At 38.7% G+C, this 23,631-nt stretch overlaps 1 protein-coding gene across 1 annotated transcript in view; it reads left to right on the top strand.

Moving 5' to 3' along the window:
- The window catches only part of wtip (WT1 interacting protein), a 45,762-nt gene that overhangs the window by 8,371 nt on the left and 13,760 nt on the right, over positions 1–23,631 (top strand). Inside the window, exon 2 of the mRNA XM_030130855.1 lies at positions 6,187–6,288. Within this exon, the coding sequence (XP_029986715.1) occupies positions 6,187–6,288 (102 nt within the window). The remainder of the gene's footprint in view (positions 1–6,186; positions 6,289–23,631) is intronic.

The raw sequence follows: 23,631 nt of genomic DNA, 5'->3' as shown, positions 1-23,631 counted from the left end.
CTTACCAAGATAATTTTCACTTGTTCCATTGGCAGATTTTTTTTCCTTGAATTAAGCAAAAAAAAATCTTGAATTAAGCAAAAAAAAAATCTGCCAATGGAACAAGTGAAAATTATCTTGGTAAGATTTCTTGAAATAAGATTTTCAAGATCTGTTGTCTAAAAATAAGCTCTTATATCTCACTGAGAATTTACTCTTTAGGTGATTATGTCTTATTTTAAGTATGATGAGATGTTTTGACTAGAAATGAGAAAAATACACTTGATAAGATTTTGATTTTTGCACTGTATTAACTCTCCCAGGTTAAATGTCAAGCCATAGTTACTTACAGAGAGGTGATACATTTTGAAAAAATAAAATTTTATGTTAAAAAAGAAAACTGGTGTTCTCAGGTCGACTACAGGTACATTTTTATCTTAATCTTCGTCTTGGTGCGAATGTGCCTGAAGAACGCCAAGTGGTTTCCCCTTTTTTTAGATAAAACTTTGTGTTCTCCTTTAATTTCTAAACTTCTTGCTATTATGAAACATAATTTTATATGTTTATTGCATAATACAATGTACATCAGTATGATAAAAAGTAGAAAAAATAATCAGGAGTAGATGTAGATATGTATTTTACCCCAGTGATAAAGTGCTGTGCTGGAAATTTTTTAAAATGACCCTTAAAAGTGTTTGAGTTTGACCTTGAAAAATCTGTACGAACCCTGATTGAACGACGTGAGCATTTCCTTAAATGACACCATGTCAGAAGTTTAGAAGTAAATAAATCAGTATTAGGTGGAGCTGTTAACTCATAAACATCTTGACAAACAGTTGATGACCAAAAGCTTGTTATCTGTTTTGTGAAATCCCCTTAAATTGACTAATGGCTACAGTTGTAAGATAAATATAACAGAGTGAAAGGTGTATTTACCCCTGAGATGCAGCAGAGAAGTAAAGTACCTTGAATTTGGACTCAAGTACAGTAATAGAGTGAATGTACTGTTACCTTTCACCACTGCCTCGACTATTTCAACACAGGAACAAACTCCTGATCCCATAAATACAGAGTTAAGTTCAATGTTATCTGTCTCTGACTGGTCTAGATAAACCTCGTCCTGATTCTGTGCTTGTCAAGGCAACAAGACAAGACAAGACAGACACCACAGTTTTCTCGACTTACAAAGTGATTATACACAGTTGACTCTTTTGTTTGCATTTACCGGGTAAGGCAATTTCCAGTTTGCTCATTCATTTTTAACACCTGATGTGTTCCCTTATCTTTGGCGAGTACAGTCACGAGTTTAGCTTTTACTAGGAAGTGCTAATATTTGATTTTGATTCCCATGAATTAATTTTGCGCAAACATGTGTAAGGTGCAAGACGTGTTTTCTACCTTTTATCCTTTTTTTCTCTAAATGCCAATGACTGGACTGCTGTTATTAAAGGGAAATTGCTGCTTCAGATAACCAGGGAATTCCAAGATTGCGTCACTGAGAGCGTAACCTTGCTTTGGATTTCTTTCCAGACATGTATTTATTTCACAGATAAGTAAATGTCATGGCTGAACTGTTGGGTAGGGGGAGGGTGGCGGCGGCGGCAGTGATGTGCTACTGGTCCCCTGTTGGGATCTTGTGAGATCTTGTGTCCTGTAGGCACTGTGACCCTGGACTCACCCCACCCAGGCTTTGACCCTGCACTCGCTGTGGAATGTGACCCCAGTGGAGGTCGTCTTATGTGAGTGTGTGTGTGTGTTTGAGACAGAGTTTTGGAGATTGTTGGTCTGCTGCTGCTGCTGCGTCCGCATCAGTTTCACCCAGTGTCATTTGTGAGGGAACGTGAGAGTTTCATTCAGTTTAGTGGACCTCTTTGGGCCCCTTTGTGCCAGGACATCATCCATTAGTCATATTTTATTTCTTCATTTCATCAAGTCAAACAAGATGCTAAATACTGCACCGTGGAACATATTAGAATAAAATAAAATGAAAGAACAGGTTGTCTACCCAAAAGTAGATCAGTTCTCAAATCTGACCAGAGGTGTCAAAAGTATTCACATTCATGACTTAGGTAGAGGTACAGATACTAGGGTTTAAAAAGACTTCTGTAGAAGCTGAAGTATCAACTCAAGCTTTTTACTCAAGCAAAAGTGTAAAAGTACTGGTTTCAAAACTACTTAAAGTATAAAAGTAAATGTAAGGAGAAAAAATGCCATTAGAACAAAAGCTTAGGCGGTGCCACAGGGGCCTATAGTGTACTACCCCACCTCCCCAAAAAACATTTTTCTGAAGGCCATGATAACTATAATGTTATATTAAAATGTTAATGTTGAAAAAATTGAGATACACAAGGCTACTAGTTTCAGCCAGATATATGCCCCACAATTTAGTCCAATGCAAATGTGTTAAAGAACCATATATGTGTACGACTGAGCATTAATGTGTTTCATGGAGCAGAAGATGTGATGACTAGTTGCCTATAAGTATTGTAATGGTGCGAAAAGTCAGGTGCGATGGATCACGTACAAACCAATAGGGTGTCAGAGTGGTCTATGTTTATACTTCTCATCCAACCACAACCAAATTCATTCTATCTGGATAGCGCCATTTATCTGGATAGTTGTTTTTTTTTATTTGAACAATGATACCAAGCTGAAATGAAATAGGAGTAACAAGGCTATTTTCAAAATGTAAGGAGTAGAAAGAACAGATAACTGCGTCAAAATGTAAGGAGTAGAGGTAAAAAGTCGGCTGAAAAATTATCACTCCAGTAAAGTAGAGATAACCAAAATTTCTACTTAAGTAAGGTTACAAAGTATTTGTACTTTGTTACTTGACACCTCTGTATCTGATCAAACACATATACACAGTTGTACATGAATATGGATACACTCACTTACATACAAACTTTCTGAGCTTCTGTTTCTTGATTAAAATATATTTTATACCTGAAAAATAGTTCCACTGTAGTTGTGGTTAAGAAGCTACACATAGCATAGATTATTGTCACAAAACACAGCTTTTGTAGCCAAGGTTAATTTGTAATACCAGGGCTTTTGAAGTACTTAAAACACAACAATGTACAAGCTGTACCAAATCGTACAATACAAACTATAATGCAACAAAATACAATAGAACAAGAAAGAGTTATTGATAACACTGGTCAACAACAAATTTATTGTTTAAGTTTTTTGAGCTGATTTAGGATAATTTTGGTGTGCTGAATCCAAAATTCACATTAATTTTGCTCAATCAGGTCAACTTTCTGAACTATGCTACATATTGGCTTTTTAACATTTTTGCTTACATTTATGGGCATTTTCACATCATATGATACAAAATTCTTTCATATTTCTTCCAATAAATGAGTTCTGAAGATTTTACTTTTGCCAATTTATGATGAATGGTTTTTTAATATTACAGGTGAATGAAATGGCTTTGACTAGAAGATCTTGCAAAAATAAGCCTGACGTATTCTGCTACATCTGCGGTGAATACACCATTGTACATAACAGGTACAATGGTGAAATGATTTTTTTTTTCTCTCAAAACCTATTTTGGGTGAGAACTATATAAAAAATTAACTGATAAAGTCACAAAAATGTAATCAATTTTGTGAGAAGATCAAATTTTTCAAAATCAAATTAGCAAAAAAAACTGACCTGATTGAAAAAAACATGTCATTTTTGGATTTAGCGGTGCAAAATGGTCCTAATTCAGTTGAAAAAACCTAGACAACTTGCAAAAAACCTTTCTTTGTAACCCAGTGTAATAACCCTCTTTAAACACTGTTTCAAATTCCATTCAGGATCTAGCTGGAGTTGGATGAAAAGGGACCAAAATATTGATCCCATGAACAGAGAAAACAGTTTGTCCAAAGGAGGATGTATGGAAACATGCCTTACATTTCCCGCTATATGCTCCTTGTGAAACTCTAGATATACTTTAAATGACATTTTGTAATTTTACTGTGGCAGTAATCATGCATTTAGCATCTGTGAACCCATCACCTCTTATGCTCCCTCAGCTCCTCACTTTGCCTAAATATGATCACTTGTTACTCCAAATAACTAAAAAATGGCTGAAACACAAGGCCTCAAGAACCAATGGGTGACATCACATCAAATTCATTCACTTATATATAGTCTATGATGTATAATACACATAAATGCGGATACACATCTACACACAACTACATACAGTGTGCATAGTAGGGATGCACTGATCCAACTTTTTCAGTTATGATACCGATGCTGGGACCTTGCATATCAGTTCATACCCGATAACGATCTGATATCATTGAAATTGTTCCCGTCTCTGTAGAGCATCTACCAGTGTTAGCTGTGCATTACCTCCAGCAGCAGTGGCCCCCTTTGATCTGTTGAGCTGCTGGAATTCCTCGTGCTCCTTTGCATGGTGCTTCTGCAGGTGCTTAATTAAATTTATCGGGTTGTATTTGGCAGTGCTACCACCACCCCTGGCAACATTCGCCGCCAAGCTAGTTGGTGTGGTAAGGCTGAAATACCTCCTCCAAATCACAGACCCCTGAGTTCACTCCATGTTGCCCTCAACTCTAGGCGTATGTGATGTAGCCTGTGTCGCAAAAATTTAAAGGGGGAAGGATCGGTCATACGGCTCGGTTGCTTTTACAGATCCCAGATCCAGCTAAAATGTTGATATCAGGGCCAATATCCGATCCTAATATCAGATTGGTGCAACCTTATTGCGTAGACACAGTCATGAATCATTTTCCATATTATTATACACACACGTACATCGAACACATACATTTGAAGGGTAATTTTGATAAAGTTAGAGTAAGTTTCACTATAATCTGCTAAAAGTTAGTGCCAGCAGTAGCGATAATGAAGTTCTGTTATGAATCCTGATCCTGGTCCTGACCCTGCATACTCATTCAGCTTCAGAATATGGCCTACATTTGCACTCATCTAGGTACAGCTGTGTTCATAAGTTTATATACCCGAGCAGAATTAGTGATTCTTTGGCCATTTTTCAGAGAATATGAATGATAATACAAAAACTTTTCTTTCATTCGTGGCTAGTGGTTGGGTGAAGCCATTTATTATCAAACAAATGTGTTTGCTCTTTTTAAATCATACTGACAACAGAAACTATCCAAATGACCCTGATGTAAAGTTGATAAACCCTAGTTCTTAATCCTCTGTATTGGCCCCTTTAACACCAATAACAGCTTGAAGTCTTTTATGGTAGTTGTGGATGAGGTACTTTATTTTCTCAGATGGTAGAGCTGCCCATTCTTCTTGGCAAAACACCTTCAGTTCTTTTAAGATTTTGGGTTTTCTTGCATAAACTGCATGTTTGAGACCTCCCCAAAGTGGCTCAAAGATATTGAGGTCAGAAGACTGAGATGGCCACTCCTTCACCTTCAGTTTTTTCTGCTGTAGCCAATGACAGGTGGACTTAGCCTTGTGTTTTGGGTCATTGTAATGTTGTAACATCCAAGACCGTCCCATGTGCATTCTGTCAGGGTATGTAAACTTATGAACACAATTGTATATAACCAGATGCAAGATAAAAAATATCAGTAGAGGTTCTGAAAAAGAGAAACATTCTATACAGCTCTTTCAAATACTTTTCCTTTAACATAGACATTTCAATCTATAAGATCGACCTCAGGAAATTAGCAGCGATGTTAAGCATAGTCATTTTTTGTGATTCTGCATACCCAGTTATTTAATTTTGTACTTTTTTTTTTGAGTCAAAATGAAATAACCAAACTTTTCCTAACCATTCCCTCACATCCTCTGCATCTCCAGTCATGTGTTTTTTGTGTTTTCACAGTGTGTCTTCAAACAGCATGATGTAATGCACAGAAATGAAAGAAGTTTAAGTTGGACTTTTGCCAATGGAATATAAATCATTTCAAGAAGCGTTTACATGTGAATTCACTTTACTCGTGAACACACAGCTGTGCATCTGATGGCATCGGTGTGATGTCAGCGTTTCATTGTGCTGTTGGTCTTCAAAGGTGGAGGAAGAAGGTGATGAAATCTTCCTCAGGAAAAAGTGGCTGTGATGAAATTTGTACTTACCTCCTGACTTCATTTTTTATTTGCAGAGTGATATTGTTGGATTCTGATGCTTTTATTGTGTGGTTGCTACACAGTGACTTAACATTGTTAATCTGATCGTGTAAACTTCGTAAACTGATCGTGTTTCTCTTCTAGGTATCTGTGTCAAATGTGGGAAGGGTGTGTACGGAGCCAGCCAAGCCTGCCAGGCCATGGGCAACCTTTACCACACAAACTGCTTCACCTGCTGCTCCTGTGGTAAGTTCACTTGATATTTTAGTGAATATTTGACAAAACTGCTTGACTGTAGGACCAAAAATATGCATCTTAGTATTTTTTTCACAATTATGGCTGCTTCACGGTTTCACTGTATTTAAAAAAAAAAAAAAATAATATATATATATATATATATATATATATATATATATGTATATATATATATATATATATATATATATATATATATATGTATGTATATATATATATATATATATATATATATATATATATATATATATGTATATATGTATATATATGTATATATATATTTGCATGATTGGGCCTTTGTGTAGTTTTGTGGCTTATTTTACTTTAGGACTTTGAATATTGAACATTTCAGTTTCATCAGTCTTTGATTAATATACATATATACATATGTATGATAAAATTAACTCATAAGTTTGCATGAAACATTTGCTGAATGCAACAACTTAAAAATAACATGAAATTAAACACACTAAGCATTGCTTCAACGTAGACTATCTGTGGTGAGACGTCTTATTACATATCCACAGTAGATATTTATTGTGTTTGCAATGCTACAAAGAGAATTATAATATAACAGTTAAAAAGGTGTAATTAGAGGGGTAGGGGTCTCCTTTGACTGACAGTGGATTTCTAAAGGCTGATGTAATAGCAATAGTTTCAAGCAGAAAAATGTGGCCGATATCACCCCCATTTCTCCTTCTTTCCTGAAAATTGACATTATTTATCAGAAACTGGATAAATGACAAGTGAACGTCACATAAGGACTCAGTTGCTGTGGAACTAACATCAGGATAGCTGTAAAAAAGATCGATGTGGAAGTGATCTTTTGCTTTTTTTGCTATTATCTTCCTTAAATGGCAGTAATTTCTCTTCACTCTGTGGTTTTTCTGCCTGTCGTATTCTCTTCTCCCCCATCCCCCCCACCCCCCCACCCCCCAAACGGGGGGCAAGGGGTATTTTTTTTGGTTCAGTTTATTTGTTTGTTAACACTCTAGCAGCAAAACTATTGGTTGAATTCAATTCAGATTGGGTTTATAGATTGCCAGTGACCCAGAATAGATCTGATTATATTTCAGGAACAGCAGGTCAAAGTTAAAATTTTTCATGAATTTTTAAAATCTTTTTCCCCCCCATTTACTCATAATGGGCGAAATTTCAAATTTCTATAAAAAATCCATTTTGGTTCAGTTTACTTCGAACTTGGCACATATGTAGAAGCAGATGATATGCTGTCATCACCACATACATAGACATGATGACGTCAGCTGGATCGATGCTAAAATAGGCTACAATATGTGCGAGGGGCAGGGTTTGTTGTGCCTGGCACCTCTTATCTTATCTTATCATATCTTATCTTATCTTACCTTACCTTATCTTATCTTAAGAATCAAGCTCTGCTGATGCTGGTAGTTTGTATCATGTATCAGCACCAGTTAATCAGCTAAACTAGTTCAGTCTAATTCTACTATCAATATACACAGTACAACAACTTCTAATGGAGTTGCCTATTGAAATGCAACACACCACTGATTTAACTACATCATATGAAAAATGTATGGGAATAAAATTAAAACTATGCTATACAGGCCAGTGTTGCACAACACCTGAGCAGATGTTCCAAAAGTGACTGATCTGGTGCCAGCTGATTTCCATATTACACTATTCTTAAAACAGAACTTTAGCCAAACGCCTTCGGTGCCTGAAAACATGATATCTCTTGTGGGTTTTGATTTTAAACACACCAGACATGATGGCTGAGAGTTTTGACATTTTATTGACGTCTTTAACCGTTTTGACATTTGTGTAACAACACTGCAGGTGGCAAATTGGAAATGTCAGAAACAGCAGCGTTTAAAGAGCCTGCCCCCAGTCTGTTCTCTATATTTGTTCATCAGACAGCCTGAAAAAAGAAACTCTATATAGCACTTAGTAGAAAAGTATCAAATGGGTATGAGAGGAACGGTAACACGTAGACAGTATTAGTCTCCAGCTGCCAAGAAAGTGTCACCATCAGTAATGTGCCAGAAATAAAGAGGGAATGGGTGGACAAGTTAGGAGCTAAAACTGGCTTTCTGAAGTGGTTCATGGACTATGTATGTATTGTATTTAGACATAACGCAGTATTGTATGTGACATTATTATCTAGCTTTGGTGAATACATGAATGATGGCTTCCTGTTATTGTGGCTATGAATAACAACCGCTGTCGAACTTTACTCAATTCCAAGAAGACGTTAACAGAAAACTTTTTAAATCAAGTCATTTTTGTTACTTCTGTAACTAAGAATTACTGAGAAAATAAACCCAGACTTATTTCTTAGTAATGCATGTTATCCCATACACAGGTGTTGTTATGGGGGTCGATGGGTTACGTTACATATTTGGTCATGAGCAGCAAATATCAGTTTCACAGAGAAGCTGCGGTGGACATCTCTGGAAACAGGCTTGGAAGATGCCTCGTAACATCTTGTAAATCTGTGCTGATCTCATTTACTTCTTTGTGTTTTCTGCTTTTGCACAGAACCCGTTTACGTCTGACCTACAAAGCAGTTAAGATCCATTCAGTCACAAAACAAATCAAATATGAGTGGTGACTAAAAGGTTAAGGTTATTAGACAACTGATATATTCACTTATTTATTTATTATTATTTTATTTATTAAGTTATGACTCACTAAGTTTACTAGCCTGTTAGCATACCTTAGCTACATTAGCTGATGCTAGCCTTAGCATATGTAGTGTTGCATCATATAGCCTGCTAAGTCATCTGTTTATTTATCATGTGAAGTTAGCATTAGCCTATTTTTATCAGCCGTAATTGTATATGTTAACATTTGGCAACTAGATAAAATTACTTAATGATGTGCATAACATTTCCTACTGTGACAGTCCAAATATTTGGTTAGACTGGTTCATCAGGACCCACAGGTGTATATTATTGGCAGAATTTGGCTCTGATTTATCTGGTTTGTCAATTAAAATTACTGACTAAGAAGGAAAATAACGTTTCCAAAAATAAAAATCACATCCAGAATTGCCTGATTTTTTTGAGACTGTTCAGTTCAGTTCTAGATTTATTTATGTATTAACTGATTCTATCTGCTCAGTGTGAGAGATATAGTTATTTATTGAATTGGTTATTTATTATCTTCATGTAGACTTTCATTTAAGTTTACAGTTACCTATCATCATTTATTGAACTTTTTGGTGTAAAAAACATTATTATGTCATTGGTCAACCTCTGTTGAGTAGTGAGGAGTGTTAGCATTAGCTTGGCGAGTTCCAGCTCCACCCTCTTGATCTAATGTGGTCCCTTCTGGCTCCTACAAACTTCAGAACATTAGTCTACAAACCAGTGGGTGATGCCACATTGACTATATCCACTTATATACGTGGTCTGTCTTTGAGAAACACAGAATATCACCTTTACTGTCTGCAAATTTTGCTGCCGTTTCACACAACCTGCCTCTAACCTTCAGCCATTCCTGTCTTTTCCTGAAAAACCATCATTAGTATGACCGGTTTGCTGTCAGGCGTGGTGCTGCCGAAACATATGCAGCCTGAAAAATTCCTCAGGCTTCAAATCTGTTCAGTAGAGGACCACATTAGCTCTGTCTGTGGCAGCAAGACGCTAATAATGACTCCCTAAAAAATAAAAAGCAGACAGTATTTGGCCTTTAAGACCATATGGAGAGTGTGTGTGTGTGTGTGTGTGTGTGCATGCGTGCGTGCGTGTGTGTGCGTTTTTGGATCTCTGTGTTATCCGACTCCAGCCCTCCTCTCCTGTTTCCTGGGGAAACAAGAGGAAGATGTTGGGAGAGAGCTTTTTAGCCAGGTTGCTTCCATTCATATGTGTACTATACATGGATACTGATCCTCCATTCCACCCCCTCTGGCTCTGGAAGAACTGCCTATAATTTACATGTAACCAAACCCGCATACTTTCCGATTTATTGTGTGTCTGAAGAAAGAGGGGCCAGATGCTGAGTGTCCAGTTGCTGAAGTTGTGGGTTTTCCTGTGACCTGGTTAAGGTGTAACTGCTGGTTTAATAAGCCTTTGTTCATGTAATCTGAGCTTTTAAATGAATTTATTTGTAAAATAACCATCTAATTTCCTCTGAAGTGACAAAATTCTGGATTTCAGATTGGAGTCCTCGGTAGTTACATCATAAAACAATCATAAATAGTTTGATGAAAAACTAAAGGCGCCCCCCCCCCGAGAGAGCTATTGTTGCAGAAATCATATCTGTGATTTGTTAACACGTCATTTTGTGTGCACTTTGCGTAGGTCGTTGTTGATGGCCTCGTGGGTCATCTCGCCTCTCAAGATGGTTTATTGGAAATGTAAACTCTGTGATGTATCATTTGACCTCATGTGAATGGGAATGTTTTCTTTTAAGCAGTGTTTTGAGAAGTTTAGTTTCAAAGTGCCTGCACTTGTCATAACACAATCTAGTGATTTATTAGCAGCTACGTTCTGGCTGTTTGTTTTTTAGTTTCTTTTTTTTTTTCTTCTTCTTTGCCTAAAATGTGCCTCCAGGGTCCTCCAGGGTCTAGAGCTCCAGAGTGAGGCTGAGTTTGCTGAGACATTGCTCGCTGGTAGCCTTGGGCTTTGTTTAACCATGCATAATTGAGCCCTCTCTTGGCTTACTCCCATGGTTGCACCCTTTTTTCATGAAATGACCAAGAATGCAAACTACCCCCCTCCACTTCAGGCGGCCTTCCCTGGAGGACCTCAATCAGACAGTCACAAAGTGTACCAGACCTGCTTATCAGTGGGGGCAGGCCTGACGTGGGCTCCCATTAAACCGCACATAGGAAGTACATGCCTCACCAGCCGTTGTGGCCTTAAAAACAAATGTATGTGTCACGACTGAAGCTTTTGTGCATGTTGTCTGTTAGCGCCAGTGAGCGAGACGAGCGCGTACTTTCCCATTTTGTTACTGAATATGAAGGCACCGCTGCTGTTAATGTACATTTCTGCGTGGCTGCGAGGCAGGGTGTTGTTGAAAATAAACACATAAAAAAATAAACACAATGCTACGGTGCTGCATGAACAGACTGTTAACCGCAAGGCTGATGACTCACTTCTGTGTTACAGTAATCCAAACGCCAAACGACCTCTAAAAGCACTGGCAGCTGAAAAAGCGCTCAGGGGCTTGAATTTCTCACATCATTCCCAACCACCAGTTGCACGTCAACATGCTCATTACTGTCGTGGAATTATTGGAATTCAGTGGATTATGATGAGAATAGAACCAGCTGTCATGGAAGATAAGGTGTAAGATTGAGATATTTCTTATGGATCTGAGTGATACCGATGTGTACCAGCATGTACAAAGATCAAAATCAGCCTGTTCGATACTGAGAGCTAACAACCCTTCTCATTAGTAGCCGTTCAGAGGGCTGATGCCTTTAGATGTGTTGCATGTTCTGGGTTTAGCCTCTCCAGTCTGTAGCTGCACGTACAGTTCCTCCTTTTCTGTGATGAACAGGCAGACTGGACACAGTAAGAGATCTACCACCAATAATCTGTATCAGAACACTGCCTTCAGTTCTGAGTGAAGCCAGTTATCTTCTCTACTCATTAAAGCAGCGATTTTCTGTCTGTAGTTATAGTTAGGTCTAGTTCTCTGTGTTTCTCATTTTATCACTGAACTGACCTGATGGCTCATATAGTGTTTGTACGTGATGCGATAGCCTTAATTAAAGTGATATTTTAATAGCCTGGCCAGCCATCTGTCTTTCTCAATAAGAAATCCGTCTGGAATTGCGGGGCTTGAATCCAAATATGAAGGCGGGACTAACAGGCACCGAGTAAACCAATCACAGATAAGACAAACATGACGATTTTGCCAGAGAAACTTAAGAATACAGGGTGTAATCTGTAATCCTGTTCTTATTTTTTTTATGGTATTTACCTGTTGTGAAGCACATTGAGTCTGCCTTGTGCAATGAAATGTGCTCTATAAAGAAAGTTTAAAGTGTTTTTGAATCAAACCACCGACAACAGTTGCAAAGAGATTTTCGGACTTGGAGCTGACTTTGACTCATGACAAAAATAAGTCAGTGCATATGATACATTGCGAAACACCCACCCCCAAGACTGGTGATTGGTCCGGTATAAAATAGATCGGGCATATTTCACAGCGAATGGGCCGGTTTCCGACTGTTTTCTCAGTATTGAATACACTGAGATAACTGGGTGGCTGACCAAGCTAATGTTTTATTGACTTTTCCACAGTTATTGAACAAGATGTTGCACAAGAAAATAAATGACTGTGTTCATTTTAATAGCTGTTTGGTCCTGTTGTAAATTTATGTAAAAGTCTGTTCATTATCTCTAAATTGTGGATCACTGTCTATTACTGTGGGGAAAAAAAAAATATTGCAGATCTGCTCCAAAATAGTGCTACAGCAATGATTCAACTGATCAATTAGTTGTCAGCTATTAAATTAAATGTTAACTTCTTAATGATTTTCTTAGTTGACTATATCTTCTTAAATGTAATGTTGCTGCTTTGGGAAACACTGATTAACATTTTCACCGTCTTCTGATACTACAGGGTGGGGAAGCAAAATTTACAATATTTTGAGGCAGGGATTGAAAGACAGTGTATGACCAGTTAGTTTATTGAAAGTCATGAGAATTTATTTGCCACAAGAAAATTTACATCATAGAAAATGTTTTTGTTCTATGTGTCCTCCTTTCTCATTAACTGCCTTCACACGCTTCCTGAAACTTGCGCAAGTGTTCCTCAAATATTCGGGTGACAACTTCTCCCATTCTTCTTTAATAGTATCTTCCAGACTTTCTCGTAGTAGATTTGGTCATAGTCATTCTCTTCTTTACATTATAAACAGTCTTTATGGACACTCCAACTATTTTTGAAATCTCCTTTGGTGTGACGAGTGCATTCAGCAAATCACACACTCTTTGACGTTTGCTTTCCTGATTACTCATATGGGCAAAAGTTTCTGAAAAGGTATGGATAATAGTGTTAGGTATGATTATGACATCAATATATGTTTGGTTTCAAAACAATTGACGTAGTGCCTGCTGAGAATAAACAACTAAATGTTCATTGTAAATTTTGCTTCCCCACCCTGTATAGACGAAGCAATTCATCGATTAAGTAAGGAAATTATTGATAGTGAAAATAATTCTAAAAGGAAGCACTTTTTAATTGTTGTATATAGGACTGCAGCTATTATTTACTCAATAATCTGACAGCGATTGTGCCGATTTATCATTTTACTTGCTAAAATGTCAGAAAGTAAATTGCAATCTGAGGTTTCAGTTTAGAAAAGTATAAAAAATCCTCACACTTGAGCAGCTGCAGCAACCAGTGATTTAGAATTCATGCTTAAAAATGGCTAAAATAACTATCAGAATGGTTAATTTTTCTGTGTAGTTACTGATTAATGTCTCAAGCTCTAGTGATAAAGTATTTGTAATTTCCATCTGTGAACCTCACCATTATGCCTCAGTATTACTTGTGGGTTGGAAGTGCACTCTGCTCCCTGCATCTGGCATTAATACTTCCGCTGCAACACGACATTGAAAAACTTATTTTGTGAGAATATGCAGACAGGCCAGACTTGGAAGATTAAAGTTGTCTCTCCCTGAAATACAGAAGGCGAGATTTCACACGTCATCTGCTTCTAAATGTGAAGGCACTCAGGCTTCACGATGAGAAAATAACAGTGTATCAGAGACCAGAGGATATCATTATTTTCCAGCTGGAGCTACAAAGTGAAAGCAACACACAAACACACACACACTCACACACACACACAGCCTCATTTGTCATTTCGACATATTTTCTGTACAGTTGTAGACACGATGCCTCTTGGTCTGTGTTACCCGAATACGTCAAGTGTGGTTAGAGTCGCAGGTCAGAATTGGTGATATGGAACTAATTATAGTGTAAAGTCAAATCATCCATAGTGAATGTGTGCTGCTTTCTGATGGATGTCGTGTCTATTTTTTATACTTATTTATTAATTTTTTGCTGCGGGTTATCACCAAAAATACTGAAAATCACAGGCTCACCTCAGCATGCTGCTACAAAATTCGGTTTGAAGCTTTTTTCTGAGCAAATCCTCATTTATTTGTTCTTCCAGTCTGGCCAAAGCTTTGGTTTCTGTGCCAGAGAGGGAAGAGTCAGAGCAATACATCTCAGTAGATAACAAGAAATGGTTTAGTTACTGAGAATGAAGAGACAAGTAATAGAATTGAACAACTGTAACTGACAAAGTACAAATAAAATGTCTTGAATGCTGTAACACTTTGACCCACTTAGTTTTAAAATACATGTGTAAACAAGTGTAAATAGGGATGTAACGGTGCATTCAATATAATACAGAGGTGTACCGAACAAATACATGTAGCCTATGTAAGAACGCAAACACACACCTTAAATTTCCACGTGAATCTTGAAGCAGAACGCACACGGTATGAGCAGGGTGGACGCCAGCAGAACCCATGTGCAATATTTGATATACTAGACCAGTGTTTTCCAACCTTGGGGTCAGCACCTCATGTGGGGTCGCCTGGAATTCAAATGGGGTCACCTGAAATTTCTAGTAATTGTAAAAAATAAAAACATACTAATAAAAAATATTTAGTGAGTTGAGAGTGACAATCACAATACATAACAGACATGACAAACTCTGAAGCTGAAACTGAAGCACTGTGGTACTGTTAATTTTTCAAATGTTCATCGTGGTCGGTTTCAGATGCTGCAGCTCTTTCATAATTCATAGTTTGAGTTATTGTTTGTTTAGTATTAATTTGCAGTCTCAACTGACTGTACATATCCTGACCAAGTAAAATCAAATTCTCCCTTTGTGCAGTAATCTACACCTGGCTTTTCTGCCTCCATCCATTATAATGTACATTATATAGACTAAATGTCGTCTAAAATTAACTTTTATTTGCAACATAGTATAGCAAACTATTGCATGATAAAAAAACAAATGAATTTTTTGTTTAAAAAAAAATGTCTCAGTTTTGAATGTCTGGAGAAATTTGTGATGTTAAAATGGGGTCACGAGCCAAAAAGGTTGGGAACCATTGTCCTAAATGGACGTCTAAACAGTACACACACCATCCACATGCTGAAAGTGAACCAGCACGGCAGCTCAGAGTAGTGTCACAGGTACAAAGCCAGAGTTGGAAGAGATTTGGGAGCATTTCAGATTCCTTCTCAGTTATGTCATTGGAGAGAGACAAGTCAACAAAACAGTAGCAGTGTGCTGGCATTGTTTTGTGAAGATCAGTTATGTTTCTGGTAACATGTCAAATTTCGTTACGCATTTAAAATGACACCACCCAATCGTTAATATTACAGCTACAGATACCAGCAGCATTTAGACAGCCTTTAGCCAGTGGTTTTGATTGAGAAAATGCCATAACGAAAAACTGTGAAATTGAACCGTGAACTTGAAATTGGTCTCCTTCACTGTACCGAAAATGCATCAAACCGAAGACCCCAGCACTGAAAACGTACCAAACCCAAACTCTTCTGTACCATTACACCCCTAGTAAACAACCACCCAGACACATTTAGATCTGATCATATAGAGCAGGGGTCACCAATCCCGGTCCTCGAGGGCCGGTATCCTGCATGTTTAATGCCACGTTTCCACTACATGGAACTGACTCGGCTCAACTCGACTCGACTCAGGTACTAGGTCCTATTCCTGGAGACCGTTTCCATTACAGGATACTACCGACGTTAGAGTACCTGGTCGTCATAGCGATGCAGCGTGTTACTTCTGTGTCGTCTGCTCTGAGAGTTGCTGATAAACTCGCTCGTTGCGTGTTGTCTCATCAAGCTCATGCTGAATTTTTACATCGGCCATCAAAGACTGAATCTCCTCGACTGACCATGGTGTAGTTTTGTGGGCTGTCATCATGTGGATTAACCTACCGCTATATTTACTGTAAACTAGCACATCTGACGACTCTCTGACCAATCAGTGGTCTGCAGTGTTTACACTTCATGTTTTTGTATCTGTTCCCCAGTCTTGGAACCTTGGCGGAGGTGATACCAAAAAACTAGTACTGGGTACTAGATTCCAGGTCCTTTTTCGTAACGGAAACACAAAAAAACGTAGTAGAAACGTGGCATTAGATGTATCCCTCTTCCAGCACACCTGATTCAAATGATAAGCCTATCGTCAAGCTCTGCAGAAGCCTGATAACGACCATCAGGTGTGCTGGAAGAGGGAAACATCTAAATTGTGCAGGATACCGGCCCTCAAGGACGAGCATTGGTGGCCCCTGAAAACTGTTTTTGTAGGTCTAGTATATGCATGCTCATCACAGGATGCACTGTAAGTCGTTTTAATAACATGACAATAATGCTTGAAAAAATGCTGAATACTGATGTGGAATCTACACAACCATACATGCATATAAGGTTTTGATTGTGTTGTGGTAAAGACCTAAACCTTAACCAAGACCATCCTGAATTGGTATAATTTGTATTTTTATATGACAAATTAATTTTCTTGCCACTAAAATAATCCTCTTAAAAGTGATATTGGCTGACTTGGGAACAAATATTTTGTCACCTCATGACTTTCCTATTCCATCTCTCACTAAGCTAACTCAGTATTACATCCCTCAACATATGGGAGTGGAATTAGTTAGCTTTTGCACTCAGCTAGATGAGAAACAGGCAAACAACTGAAACTAAAACCTTAAAATCTAATCTAAAACACAGCTACAGTACGTGTGAAGTCTTTTCTACAATATGGCAAACTACAAACCCTATATTCACACTGCAGGTTTTAACGCTCAGGTTACATTTTTTGCTGAAATCAGATTTTTTTGCATGGTTGTTCACATTAAAGCTAATTTAAATTCGATGCCATGAGACTCATATTAAGATAAGATAAGAAAAGATATGCCTTTATTAGTCCCACAAGGGGAAATTCCATATTTAAACAGTCTACAGTCCTGAAGTGACCTGCATGCACAGAAGAAAACATGACATCACACACAGCACACAGTGTTTATAGAAGTAAATATGGATTTTGCCGGGTCCTGCCTCTTCCAGCGCAGAATTGTGACGTGTGTTGCATTTCAATGGCATAAAAGTCTGATGAAATGCAGCGGGACCATTCAGACTGAGGTCACATTGCAAAACATCAGATATGAATCCGATTTGAAACCACATATGAAAGTAACCTGGGTCTGATTTGTGTCACATGTGGGCAAAAAGTCAGATTGTGGCCACTTTTACCTGCAGTGTGAGTGTAATATAAGTTGCTGTTTGTATTTGAAGCAGAAGTTTTTCATCAAATCTCAGTGATGTGGGTAAAAAATAGATCTGACATTGTTCAGGCAGTTAAGGCAAAACCCAGAGTCCTCATTGTCTAAGCCTGAGACAAGACCAAGGAGAAATATGGTTGGTAATGTGATTAAAATAAGACCAAGACAAAGTGGTCCTTAGCCAGTCTGGAGTACCACAACACTAGCTCTTGATGAAGTTCCTCTAACAGTGGGATTTTGTAACTGCTGCTAATTGTACATAAACAGCAAAATCACCTCAACACCTTGGAAATGCAATCTCTCAGCCGTGCACTTGTGTTCATATCACTGAAAATGCATTTCAAGAGCCTTGGATATAACTCTGTGGAGGTTGTATAAGGCTGACGAGGCATGAGTTGGATCACATCTGATGATAAGTGTCCACTCACAGTCACAGCATCGCTGACTGGTTGCACTGCCAGATATGTAGTTGCTCACAGGTTTTGAGCTGTGAACATCATCGATCCAGTAAGTAAGAAAAAACATCACCTCTGATAAGTCATTATGTTAAGATTCAGTGCCTATTTCATCATTTTTATGTTTTTATCATTACACTCACAAACTTCCGTGGGTCGAATCAGAGCGGTCAGTTAATTAAAGCTGAATTATAAACGAATGAAAAATCCATTGAACTTGGCTGGTTAATGAACTTTTAAGTCAATTAAGCAGGTGTGACAGCCAGATGGTCAAATAATACAGCTTCAGTATGGGTGCCTCTATGAAACTGATCCCGAAAAACAGGACATAGGGGCTAAGAATTTAAACCAGATGTAAACTAATGTTATGAAGCAAGTTTGCAAGCACGCTGGGTCTATTTTAAAAATAAATAGTTACTGAGATAAAAGAGGAGCTATTTTTCACATAAAACACATTTTTCTGTTATTTTACATTATATTTAACACAAAAATCTGCATGTAACATGGTCAAAAGGACACAAAAATTACATGCTACTATTTTTTGAATATCTTTTTATTCTCTGACAGGCACATTTTGGGAATTGAACTAATTATGCAAGGCAGAGTGTTTCATAAAATGACCACTGTTGCAAAATCATTCGCAATTTATGTGTTTAACTGGGCAGGTTCTGTGTTTAACACAAGTGGACACGATGGGTTACATACAGAACCTGGAATGAGACTGACGATTCATGAAAAACCAGCATTCTGGATTAGAACAGCCACTAGGATCATCAAATTTAACACAGTATCTTTATTTATAGCGGTATATAAAACCATTTACAGCCATGTTTTCCAAATCAAATACACTGACACCTAGGTAGCTTTTCATGCCCCAATTTTGGTCCTATTTTTTGCCCTGACATTTTATTAAAAATTCATTAATTTTGGGATGGCTCAGAGCTAGAGTATAATTTTTTTAGCATTTATCTGAGATCATCATTAGGTACACTCTGGGGGGAAATATGTGTAAATTTCTCTTGTATTATTGGTGCCAGGTACCAAAATGAACCCATTTTCGTAGAAGCACCCATATGAGTCCAGTCAAAGGCCATTTTCAGATTGGGTATCCGAGTACGTTGGACCCCAAAGTCAACTTCATTTTATCAGTGTGAATGCAAACGTTCCATGCATGAGTACCATACCCGAGTCCAGCTGTGAAGGTAGTCCTGGGTACGGACTGCGTGGACTCCGGTGTGGAGTGTTGCAGTGTGAAAGCAATCTGTACCCGAGACTGGAAATGACCTAATCACCATACCAGCCTCAGATCTGCACGGCACAGGCTCACCTTATCAACCGAACCACTCAGTGATATTATATATCAGGGACAATGAAGGTCGCCCTTCTTCTTTGGCTCAAACAGGCTAACAGATAGAAAAGTATTGCCTGTCTTGCCGCCATTGTAGACAAATGAACAGAACAGTTGCTCGGTTGATGATGTAAGGGTTTGTCACTTCCGCCTACTGTTTCGGCCCTGTAACACCCACTCGTTCTTGGGCACGGGCTGCGGTATGTGCTTGTGAACGTAACATCTGCGGGAAAGGTGTGATCGTATCCAGGTACAGCACGGATCCAGATACCCAGTCATCAAACGCCCAGAATCACGGCAGAAACACCAGACATAGGGAAGCTCCGTCGATAAAGAGGAACAGTTGTCACATGTTTAAACACAAAAACAAGCATATGATAAATAGGAAGTTCACCAGTACTTCCACTTGGAATGTGACTTGGTGTGACCTGTTTTCACAGCAGTATTTGTTGTGGAGATTTAAGAGGTGTTAACCAGAGAGAAAAATAACAAATATCCAAAATAACACAGTTTTTTTAGTCTGCTAATTCTACCATAACAGCCTTCTGGATCATTTATGCATGCAGATTAGTGTAAGGTTTTCACTTTGCATAATTATTCATTCATTCATTTTCTGAACCCGCTTTATCCTCACTAGGGTCGTCACGGGGGTCGCTTGGAGCCTATCCCAGCTACATAGGGGCGAAGGCGGGGTACACCCTGGACAAGTCACCAGTTCATCGCAGGGCTGACATATAGAGACAAACAATCACTCTCACATTCACACCTATGGGCAATTTAGATTAACCAATTAACCTATTAGTGCATGTCTTTGGATGGTGGGAGGAAGCCGGAGTACCTGGAGAGAACCCATGCAGACACGGGGAGAACATGCAAACTCCACACAGAAAGGTCCCACCCCCCGTCAACTGGTGTTGGAATCGAACCCAGGACCTTCTTGCTGTGAGGCACGAGTGCTAACCACTGCACCACCGTGTCGCCCACGCCATTTATATTTGCATAATTAAAGCATATAATATAGAGAAAGTAAGGATTAACAGACTTGAACGACAACCTAGACTTTAACCTTTATCATTGATATCTTGTGTTCCAAAGAACTTTGTGGTGGAAACACAGTCTGGCACAAAGAAATACTGGTACTTGGCAGCCTGAGGTCAAGGCACACAGGTCTCAAGTTACAAAAGAATCAAGTGTGGAAAATCATCTTCATTACACTTGTAACTTACCAACAGATACAACAAAACAGTCTGAATGAGCTCAGCTTGACTGTAGATAAAAATAAAAGTTGACATGAGGAAAAAGAGGGTCAACATCACTCATCACCAGCTACAAAGAACATACTTCAGGATATTAAGGATGTCTGAAGAGGAGAAAAACCCCTTCAAATTCAGTTCATGCCGCCAGTAGATATTAGTCTGTATTTGTGGAAACAAGCTTGTTCCAGTCCCACTTGTATCTACAGGATCAACACTGTCCCTGAAGACAGTTTTAGCCAAGTAATGCCTTTACCATGGAGACACATCAGTCCCTACTCAGCAGACCATCACTGATTTCCATGGCAACATCATTACTCAAAGTCCATTAACTGAAAATGCTGTAATTTCTAAACAGCTGGGAATAACAAGACATCGACATTTGGTTTATTACAGAAATTAGGAGTAAAAAGCATCAGGTGCAACACTGTGACCAGAGAAGAAGCAAGAAGAATGAATGTACTAAGTGAATCATTATCACACGTCATTATTTATCATGTCAGGGCTTTCTTGGGTTACCAATCAAGTTTTGTATTACTTTTTGAAGCCTGGGTGTGATTTATGTCAGTGTGTGGCTGTATTATTTATTTGAACAGTTATTATCACATTAACCTCCTGACACCCAGCAATGCATTTACACAGCTAAACAAAAACACTGTCCACTGCAAAGGACATTCCAAAAAAAAAAAAAAAAAAAAATCAGATAAAAACCTTTACTTTCATACGTTTACTAACCTTTACTTTTTTGGTTCTCTGGAGGATAAAAGAATTATGATTTTCTGTGTTCTTATCAGGATCAAATTAAAAAAATATGGGCCTCTTTCGTCAGGTATTGGATCTTCTATTTGTAAAATCTGTCATCCAAATATGGCGATAACAATCAAATGAACATGGCATTAAAGGGGCTTTAGGTCTTAAATGTGGCTTTCTAAGGGATGCAGAGATTAGAAATTGTAACTGGAGCGGCTGATTCTGTCACTGGCAGGGCTGTGAGGAGGTGCAGGCTCTGCAGCGCTGTCTGCTGACAAAAGGCCAGAGGAGAGCGTGGAGGCACAGAACCCCCCCCCCCCTCACCCCCCCCCCCCCCTTTTTCTGGGTGAGGAGGGGAGCAGGCAGAGAGCGGGTGTTGGAGAGGTGCGGGGGGTTGAATGGGACCAGCTAGTGACCTCAGGCAGAAAGAATGTCCCCGTTTGCTCAGTCGGCCCGCTCCCCTAGCAGCGCAACACAGTCATCAGCACTGGGGCCTTTGTGTTCACCTTCCAGACCCCAAACTGCAGAGCAGAGGCCACAGACGAGCACACAGAAACACCTCTCAGCTCCTGCTGCTGCACTGTTCACTCTGCTCTCGCTGCTCCTGCAAGTTTATTCTCTCCCGAGCTGGTTTTGAACACAGTGTCCCTGAAGAGTCGCTTCACATGAAGTTCTTCTTCAGTTCAGTCTTGCTTTTCTCTTTGCTCCACACTACCAAAATGCTAATTGCTCCTCAGTCTCAAAGTCTTAAAAGTCTCACCTATTGTGTGGACAGCATTCCTCGGCTGCTCCAGCCATTTATGTGGGTGTTAATGTATTGCCATCTCCCAGCATTGTGACACTGTGTTTGTGTGTGAAATACAGCGATTGCATAAATTTTGGCGTTAAAAAGAGAGGAAGGAGGGAGGGGGAGGCTCTTGTCTTTCCCATGGCAGGACACCCATAAAATCAACGGCGGCTCGGGACGACAATTAAATCTGACTAATCCACCAGATTTATGAGATCCGTGTGCTTGGTCTGCCAGGCTCGGGTGAAGTCATCACGCTGCCAGAGAAACACCGCTGCTGTTAAGTGAATTTGAATGGGCGAGCTGTGAGGGATGCATGGCAGGGGGCTGCAGAAGCCAGCCCGCAGCAGAATTTCCTTTTAGATTGGATTCAGACTTTGGATTCTGATGAATGAAGGCTCACCCAGAGGAATTCATCCCACACACTCAGAGCTGGAAGCTCAGTTTGCCGAACCTGGGCCCACTGCAGTGCGGATGTGTTTCTCTGCACTTGTTTGCATGATGTACGTCTGTAACTGTTGATTATTCATTATATTTACTCTTTAAAATAACCACAGTGGGATTTTCAATGTCTAGCTGAACACAGGGCAGAGTAGTGAACTTTCATGGTTGAATCTATTAGGTACTATTGATCTGCGTTTCCCAAACTCAGGGTCGGGGCCCAAAAAGGGTCACAGAGCAGTTTTTATCAGGTTACCAACTGATAGAGGAAAATATACAGGAATAATGTAATATTTGACTTCATTTTCCTAATTAGAATTGATGTGTTTCTTGGTAGAAGTCATTTTTGCGACCTTAACAAAGCCAAAATTTAGGAGAGGGTTCAATTGTAAAAGACAAAACTAATGTGATGAACAACATATACAAGACAAAAAAAATGAAGATGCAACAAGAACATAACAGCAGCTCTGAACAGACTTTGCATCTGTAAACGTCACTTGCTTGCACACTTATAAAAGTCACTTACTGCACACTTGTTACTTTATGTAATAATTATTGTTATTTTTTGTTGCTTTTAGTCACTAACACATTTTTTGTCTTTTTTATTTTTTCTATTGAATTTGATGCATATTGTCTTGTGGGGCTGTCATTTGAATTTCGCCCTTGGGGGATCAATAAAGTGTCTTATCTTATCTTATCTTATGATATGATATGAGAAGACCAAAACAATACAATACATACAAAAACATCAAATATAAAAGAAGATGTGAGTTTGTGTGTTTTGACAGTGTAAGATTAAAAATAATGTATAGATTTATGGCAACTAATGATGTGTTTTTTTCAAGTTTAGGTCACCAAGAACACTTGAACTGAAAACGTTTGGGACCCAGTGTTATTGAGAATTGAAAACTGGTTTATTGTTTGACACTGAATTGTACATTTTACTTATTTATATGGTGTTGACAGGCAACTTAAAGTGATAAATAGGCTTATTTTATATGGTGTAAAACTGGTT

This window comes from Sphaeramia orbicularis, chromosome 3 (assembly GCF_902148855.1).
Source record: "Sphaeramia orbicularis chromosome 3, fSphaOr1.1, whole genome shotgun sequence".
In the NCBI taxonomy this organism is placed as follows: domain Eukaryota; kingdom Metazoa; phylum Chordata; class Actinopteri; order Kurtiformes; family Apogonidae; genus Sphaeramia; species Sphaeramia orbicularis.
The sequence above is the reverse complement of the archived record's forward strand: the minus strand, read 5'-3'. Positions and strand labels throughout refer to the sequence as shown.